Source organism: Nothoprocta perdicaria, unplaced genomic scaffold (genome assembly GCF_003342845.1).
Source record: "Nothoprocta perdicaria isolate Ctin4 unplaced genomic scaffold, notPer1 scaffold_359, whole genome shotgun sequence".
In the NCBI taxonomy this organism is placed as follows: domain Eukaryota; kingdom Metazoa; phylum Chordata; class Aves; order Tinamiformes; family Tinamidae; genus Nothoprocta; species Nothoprocta perdicaria.
The window spans coordinates 415614-434030 of record NW_020455598.1 but is presented as its reverse complement, the minus strand read 5'-3'; the positions used below and the strand labels follow the sequence as shown (position 1 = coordinate 434030).

The 18417-nt window shown below is 55.9% G+C and overlaps 1 protein-coding gene across 1 annotated transcript in view; it reads left to right on the top strand.

The window, feature by feature from the left end:
* The window catches only part of AHCYL2 (adenosylhomocysteinase like 2), a 66074-nt gene extending 48212 nt beyond the window's left edge, over positions 1–17862 (top strand). Inside the window, exons 3-17 of the mRNA XM_026044313.1 lie at positions 2382–2525; positions 3122–3222; positions 4444–4546; positions 5771–5865; positions 8681–8787; positions 10240–10356; positions 12572–12635; positions 13145–13233; positions 14107–14177; positions 14356–14450; positions 15249–15347; positions 15884–15952; positions 16022–16100; positions 16422–16542; positions 16650–17862. Coding sequence (XP_025900098.1) covers positions 2382–2525; positions 3122–3222; positions 4444–4546; positions 5771–5865; positions 8681–8787; positions 10240–10356; positions 12572–12635; positions 13145–13233; positions 14107–14177; positions 14356–14450; positions 15249–15347; positions 15884–15952; positions 16022–16100; positions 16422–16542; positions 16650–16656 — 1361 coding nt within the window. The 3' untranslated portion in view covers positions 16657–17862. The remainder of the gene's footprint in view (positions 1–2381; positions 2526–3121; positions 3223–4443; positions 4547–5770; positions 5866–8680; positions 8788–10239; positions 10357–12571; positions 12636–13144; positions 13234–14106; positions 14178–14355; positions 14451–15248; positions 15348–15883; positions 15953–16021; positions 16101–16421; positions 16543–16649) is intronic.
* Positions 17863–18417: the final 555 nt, after the last annotated feature.

The following is an 18417-nucleotide window of genomic DNA, read 5'->3' as shown; positions in this document are numbered from 1 at the left end:
TCAACTCTCAACGAGAGCCTCATGCAAGGCTCTGCATTTACCTTTGTAGACCTTCATCTGCGGTGGAATAACCCAGAGATACCCAGTGATAACCTGGCTGTCGGTGACTGTGCAGGAAACATCTTTGCAAGGAAGGAGCTGGGATTTTCTGGGAGACACGAGCTAGATATGAGCCTTGGTGCACCCTTGGACGGTGCAGACCAGCGTACCGAGCTTGGTTACCAAGAGCGTAGGCAGCAGGTTGAGGAAGGAGTTAAGGATCACGCTTGTTTGGCCCTTTTGGGACCCCCTGTAGATTCTGGGTCGAGTTTAGGACTACCAAAGACCAGCATTAACACACTGGAGCGAGTCTAGTGAAGGCCACCAAGACCTTCAGTGACCTGGAGCACAGGATGCCCGAGTGAGCTGGGCTTGTGCGCCTCTGGAGAGGACAGTATGGAGAGGGGATCCAGTTGGTCAATGGGGGTGTGGAGAAGGCTCTTCCCAGGACTGCACAGCGTCAAGACACAAACTGAAACAGGGGAAACTGTCACAACAGGAAAGTTCTCCTCACCTGAGGGTGCCCAAACACCAGAGCAATGTACTGCTTGGGGGTACCCTGATATATCTACTCAGCTGGGCATCTCTGCAGGGTATTGGCCAACTCACCCGGGGCTGTTGCTGACAGTGCTGCCCTACACAGGCCATCATCTTCTGATATATCAAAGGCTTTGTGTGGCAGAGAGTGCCAAGTCCTGAGTTTGCTTTGTAAATGCCATGTGATCTGCAAGGTAGTGCGAGTTTTGGAATAAAAGTTAGGGAAATTGGATCAAAAATGGGGGATGAGCATGTGGGTAGAGCTCCTGAGCTTCCAGGATACAGCTCCTGTCTGGAGCTGGTGGGGAGTGCGGCTGGGTGGAGGGAGGTCCCAGGGTTCCAGGTTCCAGGTGCTTTGTCTCTGGAATGGGAAGAGGAATGATGGTTTCTGCCTTGTCTCCAGGCTCTACATGCTCCATTCACTGCTGATCCCAGACCTGAAAGACTCAAGAGGTCTGGTGTCCCCTATGGGGGCAAATTCCAAAGACCATGACGTACGTCATGCGCTCAGCTGACTATGATGAACTGGAGGCATCACTAGTGACTAATTCACTGAGGACAGTATCCAAAAGGTCTTATGGTAAGATTTGGTAATGGAGAAAGCTCTGCACAGGCATCTAGCCATGCTTGGGAGGAACAGTGAAATTCGAGGTGTCCTCCAAGGCAGCCTTATTTCCAGCACTCCTTGGATCTACCTGTGATCTCAGTTCCCAAAATAAATGGGAAGGGAGATGTCTCACTCTTCCAAGCATTGACTGAACGAAAGGCTCTTCACTAGATGTCCATGTGACTGACATAACCCAGAGTCAGAAAGGCAGGTTACCTAACCAAAAGTTTGGAGGACACATCGGGAAGACGTGGAGACAGAATTGTTGTCATGGCTGTAGCTCACTTGTGTTCACACCCACAGCCACTACCCCTAGGGCATTTTAAGAAGAAGCAGCTGGATTCTGTGAGACCTTTTCGGCTCCATACTACAAAAAGAAGTGGAGCTCGCTCTCCTTCCCTTTTCTCTTATCAAAAGAGCAATAGGAAGAAGACCCAGAAAGGCAAAAGATGAAGTGTAGTTGTTACTTACAGTAGAAAAGAAGAGAAAATCCCAAACCAGGTTTTATCTAGTCAATTTTTGAAGTCCTCCAAGGATGGAGATCCACCACCTCCCTGGGCACCCTCTTCCAGTGTTGCCCTACCCTCCTAATGAAGACGTTTCTCCTAGTATCTGGTGCTGAGAGCTTTGTACTCAGCCTGACATCCACCATGGCAGTCAGATCTTGTCAGCAGGGTAGCTCTTCACCCCTCTCCCCATGCCCAGTCTGTGGAGACTTGTTTTGTTGAGAAAATCTCCAGTTTGTACAAAGTTGGCTGTAGAGAGGTAGAGGAAGTCAAACCAGTGTCATGAGCAAGCGCACAGGAGCGTGGGGATGAAGAGCACGGGGCTTTCAGTGCCACCTCTCTTGATCAAAAGTGCACGTGGAGACCATGCGGGTTCCTCTTGTATGGGTGGCCACTTCTTCGGTCCTGAATAAGGACTGAGGAGATGACAACAGCATGAAGACTCTGGCGGTGCTTGAGTTAGAGTTACGGCTGGTAGGTTGTTGGAATGAAGGTAGGTGAAGGTTAAGGGAGTCAGGAGAAGGTGACCGTGAGGAAGTGGACCTTGTCAGTAGAGGGAATGGTCCAGCTGAGGATGGAGAGAGACAGTGTGGCACCTGCAGATGCACCATGCACATCCATGGATTTACTGCGGATGATTTGGGTTTGGGCAATTTTGTGTCTCTGTCTCTGACCTCCTGTTCTTCTTCCAGCTGCCTCCTACACCGACAGCTCCGATGATGAGACCTCACCTCGAGACAAGCAGCAGAAGAACTCCAAAGGCAGCAGCGACTTCTGTGTGAAGAACATAAAGCAGGCAGAATTTGGGCGTCGAGAGATTGAAATTGCCGAGCAAGGTAAACGAGACCGGCTCCTTAAGTTCCACGTTGCTTCAGGCTGTTGTGCTGGGCACAGGCTTCTTATTTCCCCCAAACCATCTCCTCTTCTTGTTGTGTTCTGCATCTCAGTTACTTCTTGACACCATTCCTACTTAATAAGGAAAATTTTTGCAGGATCAGGTGGGAATGCGACTGTAGACAACACTATTCTAGCGTGATTATCTCCCCAAACTGGTAGCAGAGGCAATGCAGCGATTAGGCGGCCACGGGGACATTGGAGAGACTGGCCACAACTGCACGTCCAAAGCCTCAGCTGGAGCAGCTTTTCCCCCAGCCTCCCTCCTGCTGCAGGCACAGATAGACCTGTGAAAATGAGATTATGCTCCATGCTAAATAGCAGGGGAATACACCGAATTCTGGATTCTTTTCAGCCGCCGCGATGATGTGTTGTTTGGCGGCTGCTCCCAAGCCTTTGGCTCCTTCTGAGCAGCCACAACTGCACAAATCCCAGGCAGTGCCAGACAGCGGCGTGAGAAGCAGTGCTGAGTGGCTGCGTCTTGTCGCTTTGCCCTTTGTTAATGCACGGTTGGACTTTTTTCCTTTTTTTCCTTCAGAAATGCCGGCGCTTATGGCTTTAAGGAAGAGAGCGCAGGGAGAGAAGCCCCTGGCTGGGGCCAAGATCGTGGGCTGCACACACATCACAGCGCAGACAGCGGTAAGAGCCCCCGCAACCACCTCCTGCTTCGCGCCTGACGCGTCGGCGTCCGCCTGTGCCATGTCCGACTGTTGGTACAGACAACACGTGCTCAGGGGGTCACCACCTCGTGAGGTGTCTGCTCTCCCAAACAAAGCCAGATAGATCAGCTCAGAGTTGGGGTCATTTCAAGGGGTGCTGGGGGACCTTGCAGCCCGGTTCTTGCATCGTGTCCGTGCTGCAGGAGGCTCCATCTCCATGTGGGGAACAGCTTGTTTGGTGGGAGGGTGCCCGAGCCCTGGCCCAGGCTGCCCAGGGAGGCTGCGGAGGCTCCTGCTCTGCAGATCTGCCAGCGCGCCGGGATGCACCCGGGTGCCCCGTGCTCTGGGTGTCCCTGCTGGAGCAGGGGCTGCGCTGGGGGAGCCCTGGGGGTCCCTTCCAGCCTCAACCACCCTGGGATTCTGCTTGCATCCATGAAGGCGCTCAGCTGCCAGCATTAAGCAAGTTGGCAGGGATGAGGTGTGTTCTTGGGCAAAGCTCCTTAGCAATGCAGTGAAGCTTTGGCGCAGCTTGGTGGCAGTTTCAGCAGAGACACTAAATCCTCCTCACTGAAGACTCATCCTCACTCTGCTTTGTCAGAGGCCCAAAATATTCCGCGTTAGCAGGATGATGGGCAGGAACTTCTCACTGTTTATCATCTAAATGGAGATGGGAAGGGTGGTACAGATCTTGGTCTTGGCCTCAGTGCTCTTGCAGGTATACCTTGTAAAAAAGAAGCCAATTTTGTGAACGTTTCTTGATGCACAGAGCCTGTGTTGAAGGTGCATGTGTATAAGGCATCACTTTGAGTGCCGGTGTCGGGCTTTGCTGTGAAGGGACCCTGAGCAACACCTGCAACGCGGCTCCATGCCCTTGGTGCCACCAGGGCCACCGCTGCCTCGGGGACCCCTTGCTGTCCCCAGGTCCCTCTGCGCAGAGCTGCTCCCAGCACGTCACCCCAGCCCGTCCTGGTGCCGGGGTTATTGCTCCCCAAAGCAGGACCCTGCGCTTCCCTATACTGAATTTCCCCGATCCATTGAGGTCCCTCTGGGGTATCAGCTGCTCCTTCCACGTCTGCATCGTGACCAAGTCACAGTTTGTACCCCGCTGTACTGAACAGAAGTTGATATCTGGGCTTCGTGCAGGACTCATCCTCAGCGTGCTCCATCCAGGAGTCCTTTTCCCTCTGCTTTCCCAACGCAGGTGCTGATGGAGACGCTGGGCGCGCTGGGCGCCCAGTGCCGATGGGCCGCCTGCAACATCTACTCTACTCTTAACGAAGTGGCCGCTGCCCTGGCCGAGAGCGGTAGGAATCTCACTTTATTCTTACTGTTTTTAAAAAGATTCCTTACTGGCCTGTCACGTTTAGCTCATTTATATCCTCTGAGAGTGTCTTCCTATAAATTGTTTTATTTTTTCGTTTAGAATAGATCTGTAGGGTGCTGAAATGCGTTCCTCTCCATTTTTGAGTGCATAAATGTGCATCCCGGTAAACTTTGGGCTGAATTGCACACCCCAGCTTGCAATATTTCACCAGAAATACCACCAGAGTTGTATACACCCTCCTGTTTCCTACAGTTACTGAACTGATTCCTGAATTGTTTGAGGGAGTGGAATATTGTAGGTCTGGGGAAGGAAAAGATAAAACAAACTTTGGACCAAAACAATCTTAACAAGAAATGGAGCTTGATCTAGAGGTACAGCTTAACTTTCTCTTGGTTTACTTACGAAGCAGCAAAAAGGCCTGAACAACACAGAATCGATGTCTTCCGTTGATTTAAAAATATTGGTCAGAATTATTTTTCTCTGGAGTATAAATATGCATAGCACAGATGACGGGGATGTGCATTGTTAGCTGTTGGAGCTATGTGAATATAAAAATAAAGAGAGAAAATAAGGTAAAATTTGGTTTTATTTCTATGGAGATAGTGAATTCTTAAATTTGAATCCTATTAATTGGCTGAAGAGGATGAGAGAGAGAAGATTTTTTGGATACACGAGGGAAAGATGTTGGTGTTGCTGCCCACCTGGGAGTCCGGCTGCCTTAGTTCAAATCCTCTTTTATCTGGGAAAGGCCGAGGGTTTTACTTTGAACCTGGGAGACCCAGAGCAAGCTGAAGTCACTGAATTGTCTGTTATCTTTTTGTTATCAAACTGTTATAGTTTGCCTGTCCTGCTTGCTGAAGCTCTCCTGCTTGCTGGAATATGCCTGAGCAATAGCAGGTCAGGAGGCAGAATCTGCTGCAATGAATTTGTGGCTTCTTTGCTGCAATCTAACTTTCTTTCACAAATAAATGTTACCAACATCCAGACCGTGTTATCCCAGTGACCTCTTGTCCTGCAGCTAGAGCATTTCCTTGGGAGAGAGGTAGAAATGAAGTAGAAAGTTGTAGTCCTTTAAATGAGAAAAATCCTTTGCTACCTCTAGCAGTCATTAATGACTAAAAACTGGTGCTTCTCCCTTATTTTGCGCCTGCTCCGGGTCTCCACCCCAAGCTGCCTGGTGCTCATCCTTCTCGCTGGCTTCCAGGGTTCCCGGTCTTTGCGTGGAAGGGAGAGTCCGAGGACGACTTCTGGTGGTGCATCGACCGCTGCGTCAACGTCGAGGGCTGGCAGCCCAACATGGTGAGGCTCCTCCTGGGAAGGGGCCACATGAGGGCTTGGAGCCAGTCTTCCCAATTTGAGCACTTTTTCTGCAGGAATTCCTGCATTTACTGCTTGGATTGGGAACTAAGGCCACCAGCGTTGACGCGCTGGTGCTGGCACGTGGACATGCTTCATGATCCAGTGGTCTGCACCCTGTGGGACATTCCCTTCTCTCGGTGCTGCAGAGTCGGAGAGAAGCTGAGCTCCTGACTTGTGCAATGCTGAGATGCCTCTGGCCTCCTCTGGAACCTTTTTTTCAGTATTTTCTAGGCAAGTGTGGCCACGTTAGTACAAAGCATGGGGAGCAATTAGGTTGCTGTCAGCCTGCTTCCGTTTAGATTAAGCCTCTTATCCACTCAATCAGACAGTTCAAAGCAACCACCCAAAGCGAGCACCCTCTAGGAAGAGGTTGCATCAGTTTTAGCCCAAGTCAGTGTAAAATCCCGGCTTTGGTCAGGTCGGTTTGAGTTGCCTGCCTAGGTTTGACCTCAGAAGCAGAATGGGAACCGAGCCGATTCCTGCCCTCGAGTCAGTTCTTTGCTGCTGGTGCAGAGCAAAGGGCAGTGCAGCCCTTGGCCTCACTGGTTTGTTCTGCCCCTGGTTCTAGGGAAAGCAGGAACCTCCAAGCAGGTAAGTGCCATCATTTGCAGCAGAAAAAAAGTGCTCTTTTCATCCTGCTCCCCGGCAGGCTTTGAGCCCTGGAAGCTTGTGCTCTAAATTAGACCAAAAGCAATCAATGATGGGCGTGCAAGTGCATCGCTTGCAAGTGTTGACTCATCGGAACTGGAGTTTTTGTCCCTTCCTATCTACCCCCATTCACTTCTTACCTGTCACCTTTCAAAAGAGTTGTGGATGTCAGAAAATCCACCCCCTCTCTACAAATCTGCATCAGGACAAGGTAGTCTTTTTTTTCCCCTTTCTTTTTTTGGAAATAATTTCTTATGAAAGGTGTCAGGAATTGAAGAAATAAATTCCTCAGATATCAGAATCTAACCCGTTTGTTTTCCCCGGCTCTGTCTGGGTTCTGGGACACGTCTAGATCAATCAGTGTATTTTCAGTAGCAATCAGTGTATTTTCAGGCTTGTTTCTGAGCATTTTTTTGAGGACCAAAAAATGGGCTTGATCTAGCGCTTCTCAAAGTTACATCCACGTGAGTTTGAACGGAAAGTCTGTGTTTTAGAGACAAAAATGAAGAGACTGGAGATTGCAGAGGCCAGAAGACACTGGTTTAATATCCAGGTTTGGAATAAACCCAGTGTCCTGTTGACCGTCGCTTCACTGCACCCCAGCACCCCATGTCCTGGCGGGCAGTGCCGGGGCTCCTGACGTTGTCATCCACAAGAGGTGTCACATAGGGATGTCTCGTGATCCTCCAGTGTCATCACAGGAGAGGAAACTTCTTCCAATGTGGAGAACAGCCTTGAAAATCCTGGTGTCCAACATGTGGAGCAAGTCCTGGGAAGAGCCGAGCACGAATTACAGCAGGTCTCCCCCCAAAACACTGGATCTCCTGTGGAGAACACGGACCTTCAGAGGACACGGGCACAACCCAGAGGTCCTTCCACAAAGCAGCCAGGTCTGCAGAGCTGAGGGTGTTTCCGAAGCAGCACGAACCCACCTAAGGCCACGCTTAGGCCGCCGGGGACTTGCTGCCTTGGTCCCCAGCTCCGACCACCTTGCTTAGGCCCATGCAGCGAGTTGGAAGCACGTGCCGAGCTGATCCCAGCTAATCGTAAGCAGCTTGTGGGATCAGCCAGGCCTGGCAGGGAGCCCTGCAGGGGCAGCGGGGGCTCAGAGCTGCGCCAGGAGAGCGGGAAACGGTGCCTGGGGCCACCAGCTTCTGTCCTGGCCATGAAGAAAGCCTGTCATAAAAAAGCTTGTCATTAAAAAAGCCTGGGAGCCGCCCAAAATCCAGGCTCCTCTGCATTTCGGAAAGGGGATTGAGTGCCCCGTTCATCATGGATTAGCAAAGCGAAGACATCCCGGCAGCCAATGGCCACGTCTTTGCCAAGAGCATCCGTGGCCGGAGCGCAGAGCCTCGGGGACGTGGACGTGCCATGGCCCTGTCCCCTGGGGACGTGGGACCTGAGCAAACCCCCCTCGCTGTTTTTCCTTGCTGTCCTCAGAAACTCGGCTGGCTCCCCCTTGCCAGGAGATTTTCCCTCGTTTTTGGAGGTTTAGTAGTCACTAGGCAGAGGAAAAGCAGTAAGGCTGGACTTAAATTTATGGGAGACATCACCAAAATGCCTGACCATCCTTTACAAGTCCCCGTTGCCGAGTCTTTGCTTGTTCATCTTGGATGGTGCCGTCGAAGCAGCGAGTGTCCGGGTTCCTCTGCTGCCTGAACCGCGGCAGCAGGAGCAAGCGGGCGGCTCGGGAGACCTAGGACCTGATGAAAAGGAGTCTGTCCCTCGGAGTCTGCGGTTCAGAGCCGGACTAAATGGGCTGTGACCAAAGCCAGGCCCTGATAGGCGTCCAGTGTTTTTAATACGCAGCTTTTCTTGTGCATTTACATTATAGTTGGCTTTAGTGTCTCTGCACCCTCCTTCCCCATCACCCATCTTCTTCCATTGGAAACTCATTAAAAACGCTGCTGTTGTCCAGCACAGCCTACACGACAGCTCCCCAAAGCAGCACTTACTGACTAATCCAAGTGTCTCGCCTAAGTAGTCAGGACATGGTGGTGCCACCAAAATACGGGCTTCGTTTAGAGTGATTTATCGCCTGTTCTTGTGGGGTCTGCTGTGTCCCTGTGTCCTCCAGGCAGTGACTCTCTGCTTCTCTTTATTGCAGATCTTGGACGACGGGGGAGATCTCACCCACTGGATCTACAAGAAATACCCCAACATGTTTAAGAAGATCAAGGGGATAGTGGAGGAGAGTGTGACTGGTGTCCACAGGTAACAGGGCCAGGGGCACAGGCTGCATCCACGCGGCGCCCGCAGAAAAACTGCTAGAAAACAGCACACATTTGGGGGAATATTGGTGGAATGTTGCACCTCCTGGTGCCTGATCCACAGTGTTCCTTCAGCAGGGGCTTGTCTTTTCAATATTACCTTCAAATCATACTTTATTTTAAATTTCTTGTACTGTGAAAGCACCTAGGGCTCTGAATTTGAGAGGAGGAGCAGGGAAACCTTAATTCTTCATCCCCACTCAGCTGCTGATCCCTGTGCAGGTGGAGACAGCGCAGGATGTCTTGTCTTCCCATGGATGAATTAGGACCAATACTTACCTCATTTTAGGGATGAAGAAAGAGCACAGCTCCCACAGGGGGGATTTGGGCAGGAGAGCTGGGCAAGAGCAAAGCTGGGCTCAGGAGCAGGGCCTGAGGCTGCAGGCAGCGCCGGCCCCTCTGTGCTTGCATGGGGACGTCGCTGGGTCGCTGGGACGTCCATGAGGGGCAGGTGAAGGAGGCAGCAGCGGGAAGGAGTGCAGGAACGGGCAGTGAATGTGGCAATAGTGTCCCAGGCGAAGGTGGGGAGAGAGGGTCCCCGGCGACAAAGCGACACTGGGGAGAGCCTGGGGGTGGCTGAGGTTGGAAGGGGCCTCTAGAGATCGTCGTGTCCAAGCCCTGCTCCCACAGGGACACCCGGAGCACCTTCCTCAGCCCGAGGCCCGGGAGAAGGCAGAATACGAGCAAGATAAATAGGCGAGTTCAGCCAAGTGGGAACTTAAAACAGAAAATGCAAAGCAGCCTTTGTCCCCAGTGCCACCGCAGTGAGACGTGGGGCCCTGCAAAGCAAAGGAGGGGAAGAACAGGAATAACCGGAGAACAATTAGGACTCCCTTGTTCTCCAGGTAGTTCAGAGGGAGTCTTTGTGTTTGGGCTGCTGCACGGGGCGGAGGAGCCGGGTCCACTTGGAGCAGGATGAGTCGGGATGCGCGGGCTGCGGGTGTCCCCACTCCGTGGCTGCTTCTGGTTGTCTCCCAGGGCATCGGAGCTTAGGGAATTAGAGGAGCTCTTACGTTGTCTGACGCAGGACTGGGGACCGCAGCCTTGCAGGGGATGTTGGAGACGGTCACGATATCACTGTTAGGAAGCACGCGGGGTCCAGGGAACATCGCAATCCCTGCTGTTCTGTGCAGAGCCTCGTGCCAACCTAATAGTGACACAATTCCTCCAGGAGGGCAGGGAAACAGATAAAAATATCTGGGGAAGAAAAGATGCTGTTTGTCCTTCTGGAACGAGGACATCGTGCCGCTCCTATTCGGATGTTATCTTTGGATGTTATCTATTTTCGTACTGCGTGTTCCAGCCAAACAAGGAGCTTGAGCGCACGGGTCGGGAGAGCGTAGGAAATCTGTTTGATTGTGGATCCTTTATCCATTTCCCCCCTTGTTGGTAATAGGCTGTACCAGCTGTCCAAGGCCGGGAAGCTGTGCGTGCCAGCCATGAATGTCAACGACTCGGTCACCAAGCAGAAGTTCGACAACCTCTACTGCTGCCGAGAATCCATCCTGGACGGGTGCGTAGCCGCTGCCCCGGAGCTGGAGCTGCTGCTGGAATCGGGGCCGGGCAAGGAGGAACCTTGGGGTTCCGCTCTTTGCCCAGCTGGACGCGTCGGGTCTGTCCAGCCTCGTGTTTTAGATGATTCCTTGCTGCAGAGCTGGTGTTTCAGAGGAAGTCAAAGGTTGCCCTGTGGTCGTTACGATCCCACAAAGGCGCTCAGGCTCTGAGGGGCCTTGTTGGAAGCACTGTGGCCTGGAGCTCTCAGAGGACAGGTGACCTGACGTCCCTTGAGGCGTTGGGAGCCACGAGCCGTGCAGCTTCGGGTGCCCTGCGGTCAGCGGGGGCTCCATGGGTGAAGGGGCATCAATTTTGTGCCTCTTCCTCCTCTTGCAGAAGGCCGATCTTCTGCTTTGCCCAGTGTCTGGAGGACACAACGTCAAGTATTTCATTAGCCGTGGGGCTGCAAGGCGTTTTTGGAAAGGCTTTCAGTGCCCTCAAAGGAGGCTCACTGGGTGTTTCCAGCGTTTGAGAGCAGCGTTGCCCGTTTGGGTGTATCTGCGGGTCTTTTTTTTCCCATTCTTCTCCTCTTTTTTTTTTTTTTTTTTTAATTTTTCTTTCTGTGGAATGGGGTTATTCAGGATTTCCAGCCCCTCCTCCCAGCCTCTTCTCCCCTTTTCCCAAAGCCACGTGGGATGAGGCTTGTTCTCGTGGACGGACTGTCCCCCGTCCCGTTCGGCAGCTGCTCCCAGGTAATCCCCAAATCCAGGACAGAGGTTTTCCCGACCACGGCCGCGTCCTGGCTGCAGATGAGCAGCTCCATGTCCAGGGACCACGGAGGGGACCAAGCAGCCCTGGAGAGAACTGCTGGCATCAGAGGAGAGGTTTTCTTGGTAGCCTCACATGGCTCCAGGTTTGAACGAGCCTCGTGCCCGCGGCTCTTGGTTCCTGGAGCAGCAGGAATGCGGAGTCTCCTCCTGTGCAACGCTCCTGGTTCCCGCTGTGCTCCAGTATTCCTGGTATTCCGGTAGCATCAGGGCTCCTTGCAGCCTGAGGCGCGCTTCCCTGCTCGCTGCAAGGGCTGCTGCAGTGATTTCCAATGGATCCTGCTGGGATATTCCCTGAGCATCCTCGCTTCCAAGTGCTCTTGCTGGTAGTGCTCTCCTTGGCCGTTTGTGGTACTTGCCTGTCCCAGCAAGAAGATCGTGACGATGTGTCTAAGCATCCTATGAGTTACTGAACCACCTAATGGGCTTCCCCAGGCTGACCCACCGCGGGTGGTTTCTTTTCCGCATTTCGGTTGGATGTTGCCCTAAAACGCTGAATTTTGGACTCCTAGTCAAGTCCACGGGGACCGTAGCTGCCTCTTCTGCACGCCGGGATGTTTTCTCCATTAAATCAGAATGCACCAGCGTCAGCAGCCAGGGACTCCTGGACTTCCTGCCCACTCAAACCAGGAAAATCCATTCAAAACGTTCACCTATCTCCAAATATATGCAGTTTGCAGGGTGGCAACGCGGAGCAGCGCGCTCCGGGTGCAAGATTTCCCATCGTGCGGTCTCCAGTTGTGATGGATTTGAGTTAATTGGGCTCGGGCCTCCAAAACGGGGCCGAAGAAAACCTGAGCAAGAGTGCAAGCCGATCTGCAGGGTCTGCATGGAAGTGTGAGGGAATTCACCTTCCCGGCGCTGCTAACCTATTTACTGGCCTGCTAAAAATAGGCTGCAATGTAGGGCACCCTGACGGAGAAACCAGGAGGAAACGGAGCGGAAGGGAGAGCGTTTGTACCGGGCGCTGGGATGCTGGCCATCAACTACCAGCTCCTGCTGTAGTTATTTTTATATTTATTTATATATTTATTTATATATACGGACTTTTTTTGAGTTTAGAAAGGTAATGTTAATTTTGAAAGGATTTTTGAGAGGATTGTGATGGTTCCTGAGTGCCAGTGCGGGTCGATGGGACGCGTGGCGGTGCTGGAAGGGGCGCGTTGGCTTCGTGCTGATGTCCTCAGTGCGGCCGGGCAGAGGCTCCGACTGCTCCTTGTCCAACACGGGAGGTGCCGGGATGGGGGGAGCTTCACGGGAGCTAATCCAGCAACACGGGCCTTGCAGAAACCCCCATGCTGTGTCCCCAGAGTCCCCTCTGCCCCAGACGTTGCCGCTGCTCTAACTACAGGACCCATCCAGCTGGGATCCGTCACCTCAATTATGTGTTTTCTCTTTTTCCCTTAGCCTTAAAAGGACGACAGACATGATGTTCGGAGGAAAGCAAGTGGTGGTTTGTGGCTACGGAGAGGTAAGGGCCCCCTTTTCATCCCGTGGGAAGCCCTTCCCGCAGCCTTCCCGGTGGGAGCTGGGTGGGAAAGCGGAGCCCCCTTTGCCCGGCCTCCCCCCGGCGCCCCCCGTCCTCGTGTCCCGTCTCCGCCTCTGCAGCCGCCTCCAAACCTGCCGCAGGGGAAGATTTTCCTGCTCGGGTTCCCTAGGCGTTAAACAGGGTTGCGTTTAACCACGCACATCCCGCCTAACCCGGGAGATTAGAGTTAAGCTGCCTAGGGAGAGCAGAGCCTGTAAGCGACTCCGTGGCTTTCTTCATCATCTCTCACCATCGGTGGCTCCTGGTGACAGGAGGACAACAGGATCCCGTGAAGCCCAAAGCCCCTTGCAGCTTCAGGGGGCTGTATCCGCCATGGAGCAGGACGGAGCTGCCTTAAAACCCGGAGGGATGGGGCGCATCCTGCTTCCCGAGGCAGCCAGGGCGCCCGCTCCGGCCTCTCACCCGCTCCTCCTCCTCCTCTCCGCCCGCAGGTGGGCAAGGGCTGCTGCGCGGCGCTCAAGGCCATGGGCTCCATCGTCTACGTCACCGAGATCGACCCCATCTGTGCCCTGCAGGCCTGGTAAGCCCGGCACCACCAGGAGCCTCCGGCAAGCCCTGCTTCACTGGGGCTTAATTAAGCCCTGTCTAATTAGTGCAGCCTGCGGGGTCCTGCAGGAGCCCCGGCAGCGCGAAGGGAGCAGCAGCAGCAGCTGAATCAAGTCTCTTGCTTTGCTCTTATGCAGCAGCCGCCCATTTGCTGCTGCACACACAGCCCCTCTCCTCAGGAGCTTGCACGGAGACAGACCGTGAATGGGCCAGCCTAGAAATGCAGCAGAAAAAAAATATATCTTTTTTTTATATATATAAGTGTAATTTCCCAGGCTGGGGGAAGCGCAGAGACAGGTTCCCAGGAGGATGTTGAGGAAGCCCCAGAAGCTGCAGCCTTGTTCTCACATGCGCTGCGCTCGCCCGGCTCGTTGAAGCCGGTGCAGAGGGGCTGAGTGCTCAGCCCGTCCCGGGGTTGTGGAGAGGACAGAACAGGGGACAGCGAAGCTGACGGTGGCCCTGGGGTCTGGGGTGTCTTTCGATGTCGCTGGAATCCGTATCAGAAAGGAATCCGCAGCGGGAGAGTGTCTGCGTGAGCTCGACGTGCTCTGGAGCAGGAGGAGCTTTAACGGCTCTCCTGGCTGGAAATGGAGCTACGCTGATCCAGAGGCCTGGATGGATAAAGTGAAGTGTCCCTGGGTCACCTCTCGAGTGTCATTTTCCCCCAAGGGACCCCAGTCCTGGGGGGTTCCGGAGTGTCCGGGGATGCCCGTCCCTTGCAGGCTGCACCGCCCAGCCCTGGCGCTGGAGGCTGAAGTTGCACCCGAGAGTCAGCCGGGCAGTTTTCTGGGCTGGTTTCTGTGTTTTTGCAGCTTCTCGAGCCCCGTTGCCTGTTTTTCCCTCTTAGCATGGACGGCTTCCGACTGGTGAAACTGAACGAAGTCATCAGACAAGTGGACATCGTCATCACCTGCACAGGTGGGCGGGCGCCTGGGGGGTCGGTCCCTTCCCGAGGGGAGCAGCGACGAGGACGGAGCCTGGGGAGCCTCCCAGCGCTTCCTGCAGCGCTTCAGGCGCTGGGTGCCCAGCACAGTGAACGGGGGGCGCTGCGGGACCCCCACACGTACCCCCGGCCAAGGCGTGTGCTCTGCTGCAGGCAACAAGAACGTGGTGACGCGGGAGCACCTGGACCGCATGAAGAACAGCTGCATCGTGTGCAACATGGGACATTCCAACACGGAGATCGACGTGGTGAGCGGCGCCGGGGACGCGGGGACGCCGCTGCGGGTGACGGGGCTCGCGGGTGCCCTGCCGTCACCCGCCGTGCTGGGGGAGCCGCCGCTGCAGGGTCCCGTTCAGCTGCCGAGTCCTTGTGCATCCAGCTCCTCGGCCTGGCCTCCAGTCCAAGGGCTGCACCAGCGCCGTGGCCAGCACTGCAACCATGGAAGTAGTCGTAGAATCCCAGAATCCCAGGGTGGCTGAGGCTGGAAGGGACCCCCAGGGCCCCCCCAGGGCAGCCCCTGCTCCAGCAGGGACACCCAGAGCACGGGGCACCCGGGCGCATCCCGGCGCGCTGGCAGATCTGCAGAGCAGGAGCCTCCCTGGGCAGCCCTTTCCAGGACTCGGGCACCCTCCCTGTCCAGACATTTTCCTTCAGTTCCTGGGGAATTTTGGAGCTTCAGTTTGTGGCTATTTCCTCTAGTCCTGCGACTGGCCTCCACTGCAAAGAGGCTGCCCCATCCTCCTCACTGCCTCCCTTGAGATGTCCATAGACACTGCTCAGATCCCCGCTCAGCCTCCTCTTCCTCAGGCTGAACAGGCCCAGCTCTCCCAGCCTTTCCTCACAGGGCAGACGTTCCAGGCCCCTGATGATCCTCGTAGTCCCGAGGGCGCAGCTCATAGAGGTGCCCTTGGTGACCAGGCCCAAAGGAAGGGCTAAGCCCAGCCCAGCGCCAGCGGGGGCCCGGGCGGCCTCCTTCCCCCTGCTCCCCCGCGGGCTCCGTGCGTGCCGGCCGCTCGCCGGGGCTGAGCTCCGCTCCGCTCTTGCAGGCGAGCCTGCGGACGCCCGAGCTCACCTGGGAGCGGGTCCGCTCGCAGGTGGACCACGTCATCTGGCCCGACGGCAAGAGGATCGTGCTGCTGGCCGAGGTGAGCGCGCCGCGCGGCCACCCGGCCAGTGGTGCCCGTGGGGCCAGGGTGCCCCTCCGGGCGCCCACCTCCACAGCCCCCACTCAGAGGGATTCTTTTCACCTCCTTTTGGCTGCTGCACTGCTGGAATGCAGAAAAGCCCCCGTGTTTCCCGTTATCCATCCCTAGCCGCGTCCCACATAGCATGTTCCGTCGGGTTTTTGCTTCTAAATGGTGTTCCTGGCTCACGCCAGTAGCTGATGCCACGGGATTCAAACGCACGTGGTTTTCCTTGGGCTGCAGCCTCGGAAACCTGCCCGGTGCCAAACTCGTGTGGTGCCTTTGGAGGAGGCAGGTGGCTGCTGTGTTCCCTGTAAGCTTTTCCTGCACCAGTTGAATCCTGTGGGAACAGGACACCCACTCCAAAGGGAGCAGGGACACCCACTGGCCGTGCTGCTCTCCGGAGGGGATGCGTTTTGGGGGCCAACGGGTTCCCGCATCCCGGCGGCTCGTGGAGCGTCCTGGGGCGGAGGTAACGGCCCCCTCTGCGTCCCCAGGGCCGCCTGCTGAACCTGAGCTGCTCCACGGTGCCCACGTTCGTGCTGTCCATCACGGCCACGACGCAGGTGAGGCGGGCGCGGGGCGGGCGGCGGGCGGCGCGCGCGGGCCGCGCTCAGCGCCCTCCCTGCCCCCAGGCGCTGGCGCTGATCGAGCTCTACAACGCGCCCGAGGGCCGCTACAAGCAGGACGTCTATCTGCTGCCTAAGAAAATGGGTAACGTCGGGCTCGTGGCCTTCCCCTTATCCGAGGCGGAAGGGTGGGAGATGCCGCCGTGTCCGGAGCGTGGGGCTCGCGTTCCCGTCCCTGCCGAGCGCTTCCAACAGGGAGGCCGAGGGGAGGCGCCGCTCCGGCCTCGCGCGGGGAGGAACACGGGGAACCCTTCGCGTTTCTCCACCAAGGGGGCCAAGCGGGGCTGGGATTCAGCCCTAGCGAGGGTTCCTGGTGCCGCGGAAGCGGGACGGGTTGGGAGCGGGACGGAGGCGGCGGGAGCCCATGGGGGCCGCAGCGAGCGCGCGGGGCTCCCGTCTCCCGCAGACGAGTACGTGGCCAGCCTGCACCTGCCCACGTTCGACGCGCACCTCACGGAGCTCACGGACGAGCAAGCCAAGTACCTGGGGCTCAACAAGAACGGGCCCTTCAAGCCCAACTACTACAGGTACCGCCCGCGGTGCTGCCCCACGGTGCGGGGTTCCTCACGGTGGCTTCTTCAGGGGGCATTTTTCAGCGTGGACGTTAACCCGAATCCCATCGTCTCTTCCTCAGGTATTAAATCCCGCCGCCGCCGCCGGGAGAAGCTGCAAGGAACACGAATCCAAGTGTTCTCTCAACTGCTGTACAGGACGAAACTGCGCAAGCTTCCTCATGTAGAGCTGGACTTGCTCACCTAGTAGACAGTGTGTTAGGTTATTTATTTATTAAACTAGGATGCTGTCCACGCGGCTCCGCCACGGGTGTCTGTGCTGCCGCAGGGCACGGAGCCCGCCCGCCTTTTTCTTTCTTTTCTTTCGTTTTTCCCTTTTGGCCCCTCTTTGGAGGGCCAAGGGGCTGGAGAGGCTGGTGGGATCCGTCGGGTGCCGGTGGCCTCCGCGGTGGCGGGATCGCCGGGAATGCAGCACAGGCGGAGGGGCAGAGCTGGATCCGCCCCGGAGCTTGTGCGTTCCAGGGGGTTCCCTGGCACCCAGCACTTCTCCCACCGGAGCGGGAGTTGTGTTGAGGCCGGGAACCGGGACGGCTCTGCGAGGCTCTCGTTGAGATGCTCCGGTGTTCCCAGAAGCCATGGTGTTATCAGGAGCGATTCCCGGTGTCTCACAGGAGCTCGGTTTGCCGGGAAGGTTTGTGTGGAGCGGAGCAAGGCCTGGGAATGCGCCGTGCTGGGCGGGAGGAGCCGCCGTGGCCCCGGCAGCCCCACGGCGCCAGGATGGGGATGGAGGAACCTTCAGCCCAGGAGGTCCTGCCCGTTCCCGGGAAACTCCAAAGGGCTCCAGGTTTCTCCTGATCTGCTCTCTTCCTGGAAGCCTCTGCAGCCTCCAGAGGCCGAGCGACAGCCACGAACCCTCGGGACTCTCCACTCACCAGTGAATTTTATTCGGATCCCCAAATTTCAGCAAAGATTCCACAGAACTTCTAGCCTTCAAGTTGCCCTGTTTCCTTGTGCTGGAGCGACCAGGTCTGCAGTATCCAGCAAAATCCGGGAATTCCTCCGGGAGGAGGCCCAGAGACGCCGCCAAAGGGGCTTCCAGCACTGTTGGAGCGGAGGCTGCCGCCTCCCCTGCGCTCAATCCCGGGGAGACTGGGGGGATCCCGTTTTCCCCGTCTCTTTTCCATGCTTTTCCCCATGTCGTTCCGCTTCTGTAAAGCTTTCTGGCTTGCTTGGCTTTTCCTAATCAATCTGGAATCATATTCTGTGATCATCTCCAAATTAAACGTGTAATTATTATTAATTTTTTTAATGTAACGCATTTTTAAAGATTTAGGAACGGCAGATTTAGGTAACACCAGCAAATCCATGTAAGGAAGCTAAGTGTGTCCTGGAGCGCGTGGGGCCGATCCCGCCGCCGGGCTCCGAGGCCTTGGGAAGCGCCCCCTTTTCGCGAGGATGTTTTAAATATTAATGTCTGAGTGATTGTATTAGAGCAGCAATAAAGACTCTGTAATCTCCAAACGCCAATAAAAGCCCTTGGAAAAGCGGCTGGTCCCGGCTCCGTGGGGGGAGACGGGAGCAGCCCCCCCAGCCCGGGCGGGAGGGCGGCAGAAGAGGCCGGAGCTTCCCGGGGGCTCTGGGGGGGCTGGGGGGAGGGCAGCAGGGGGATCTCGACCCCCCCACACACCAGCACCTCCAAGGCCCCCCTGAGCCCCCCTGCCCTGCACCCCTCAGGGACACCCCATAGCCCCCCAGCACCTTGTGCCCCCCCCAAGCACCCCAGGGACCCCCGCACAACCCCGCATTCCCTGCACAACCCATAGCCCCCCCATCCTTGCACCTCTAGGGACACCGAATAGCCCCCCAGGTTCCCCATGCCCTGCACCCCGT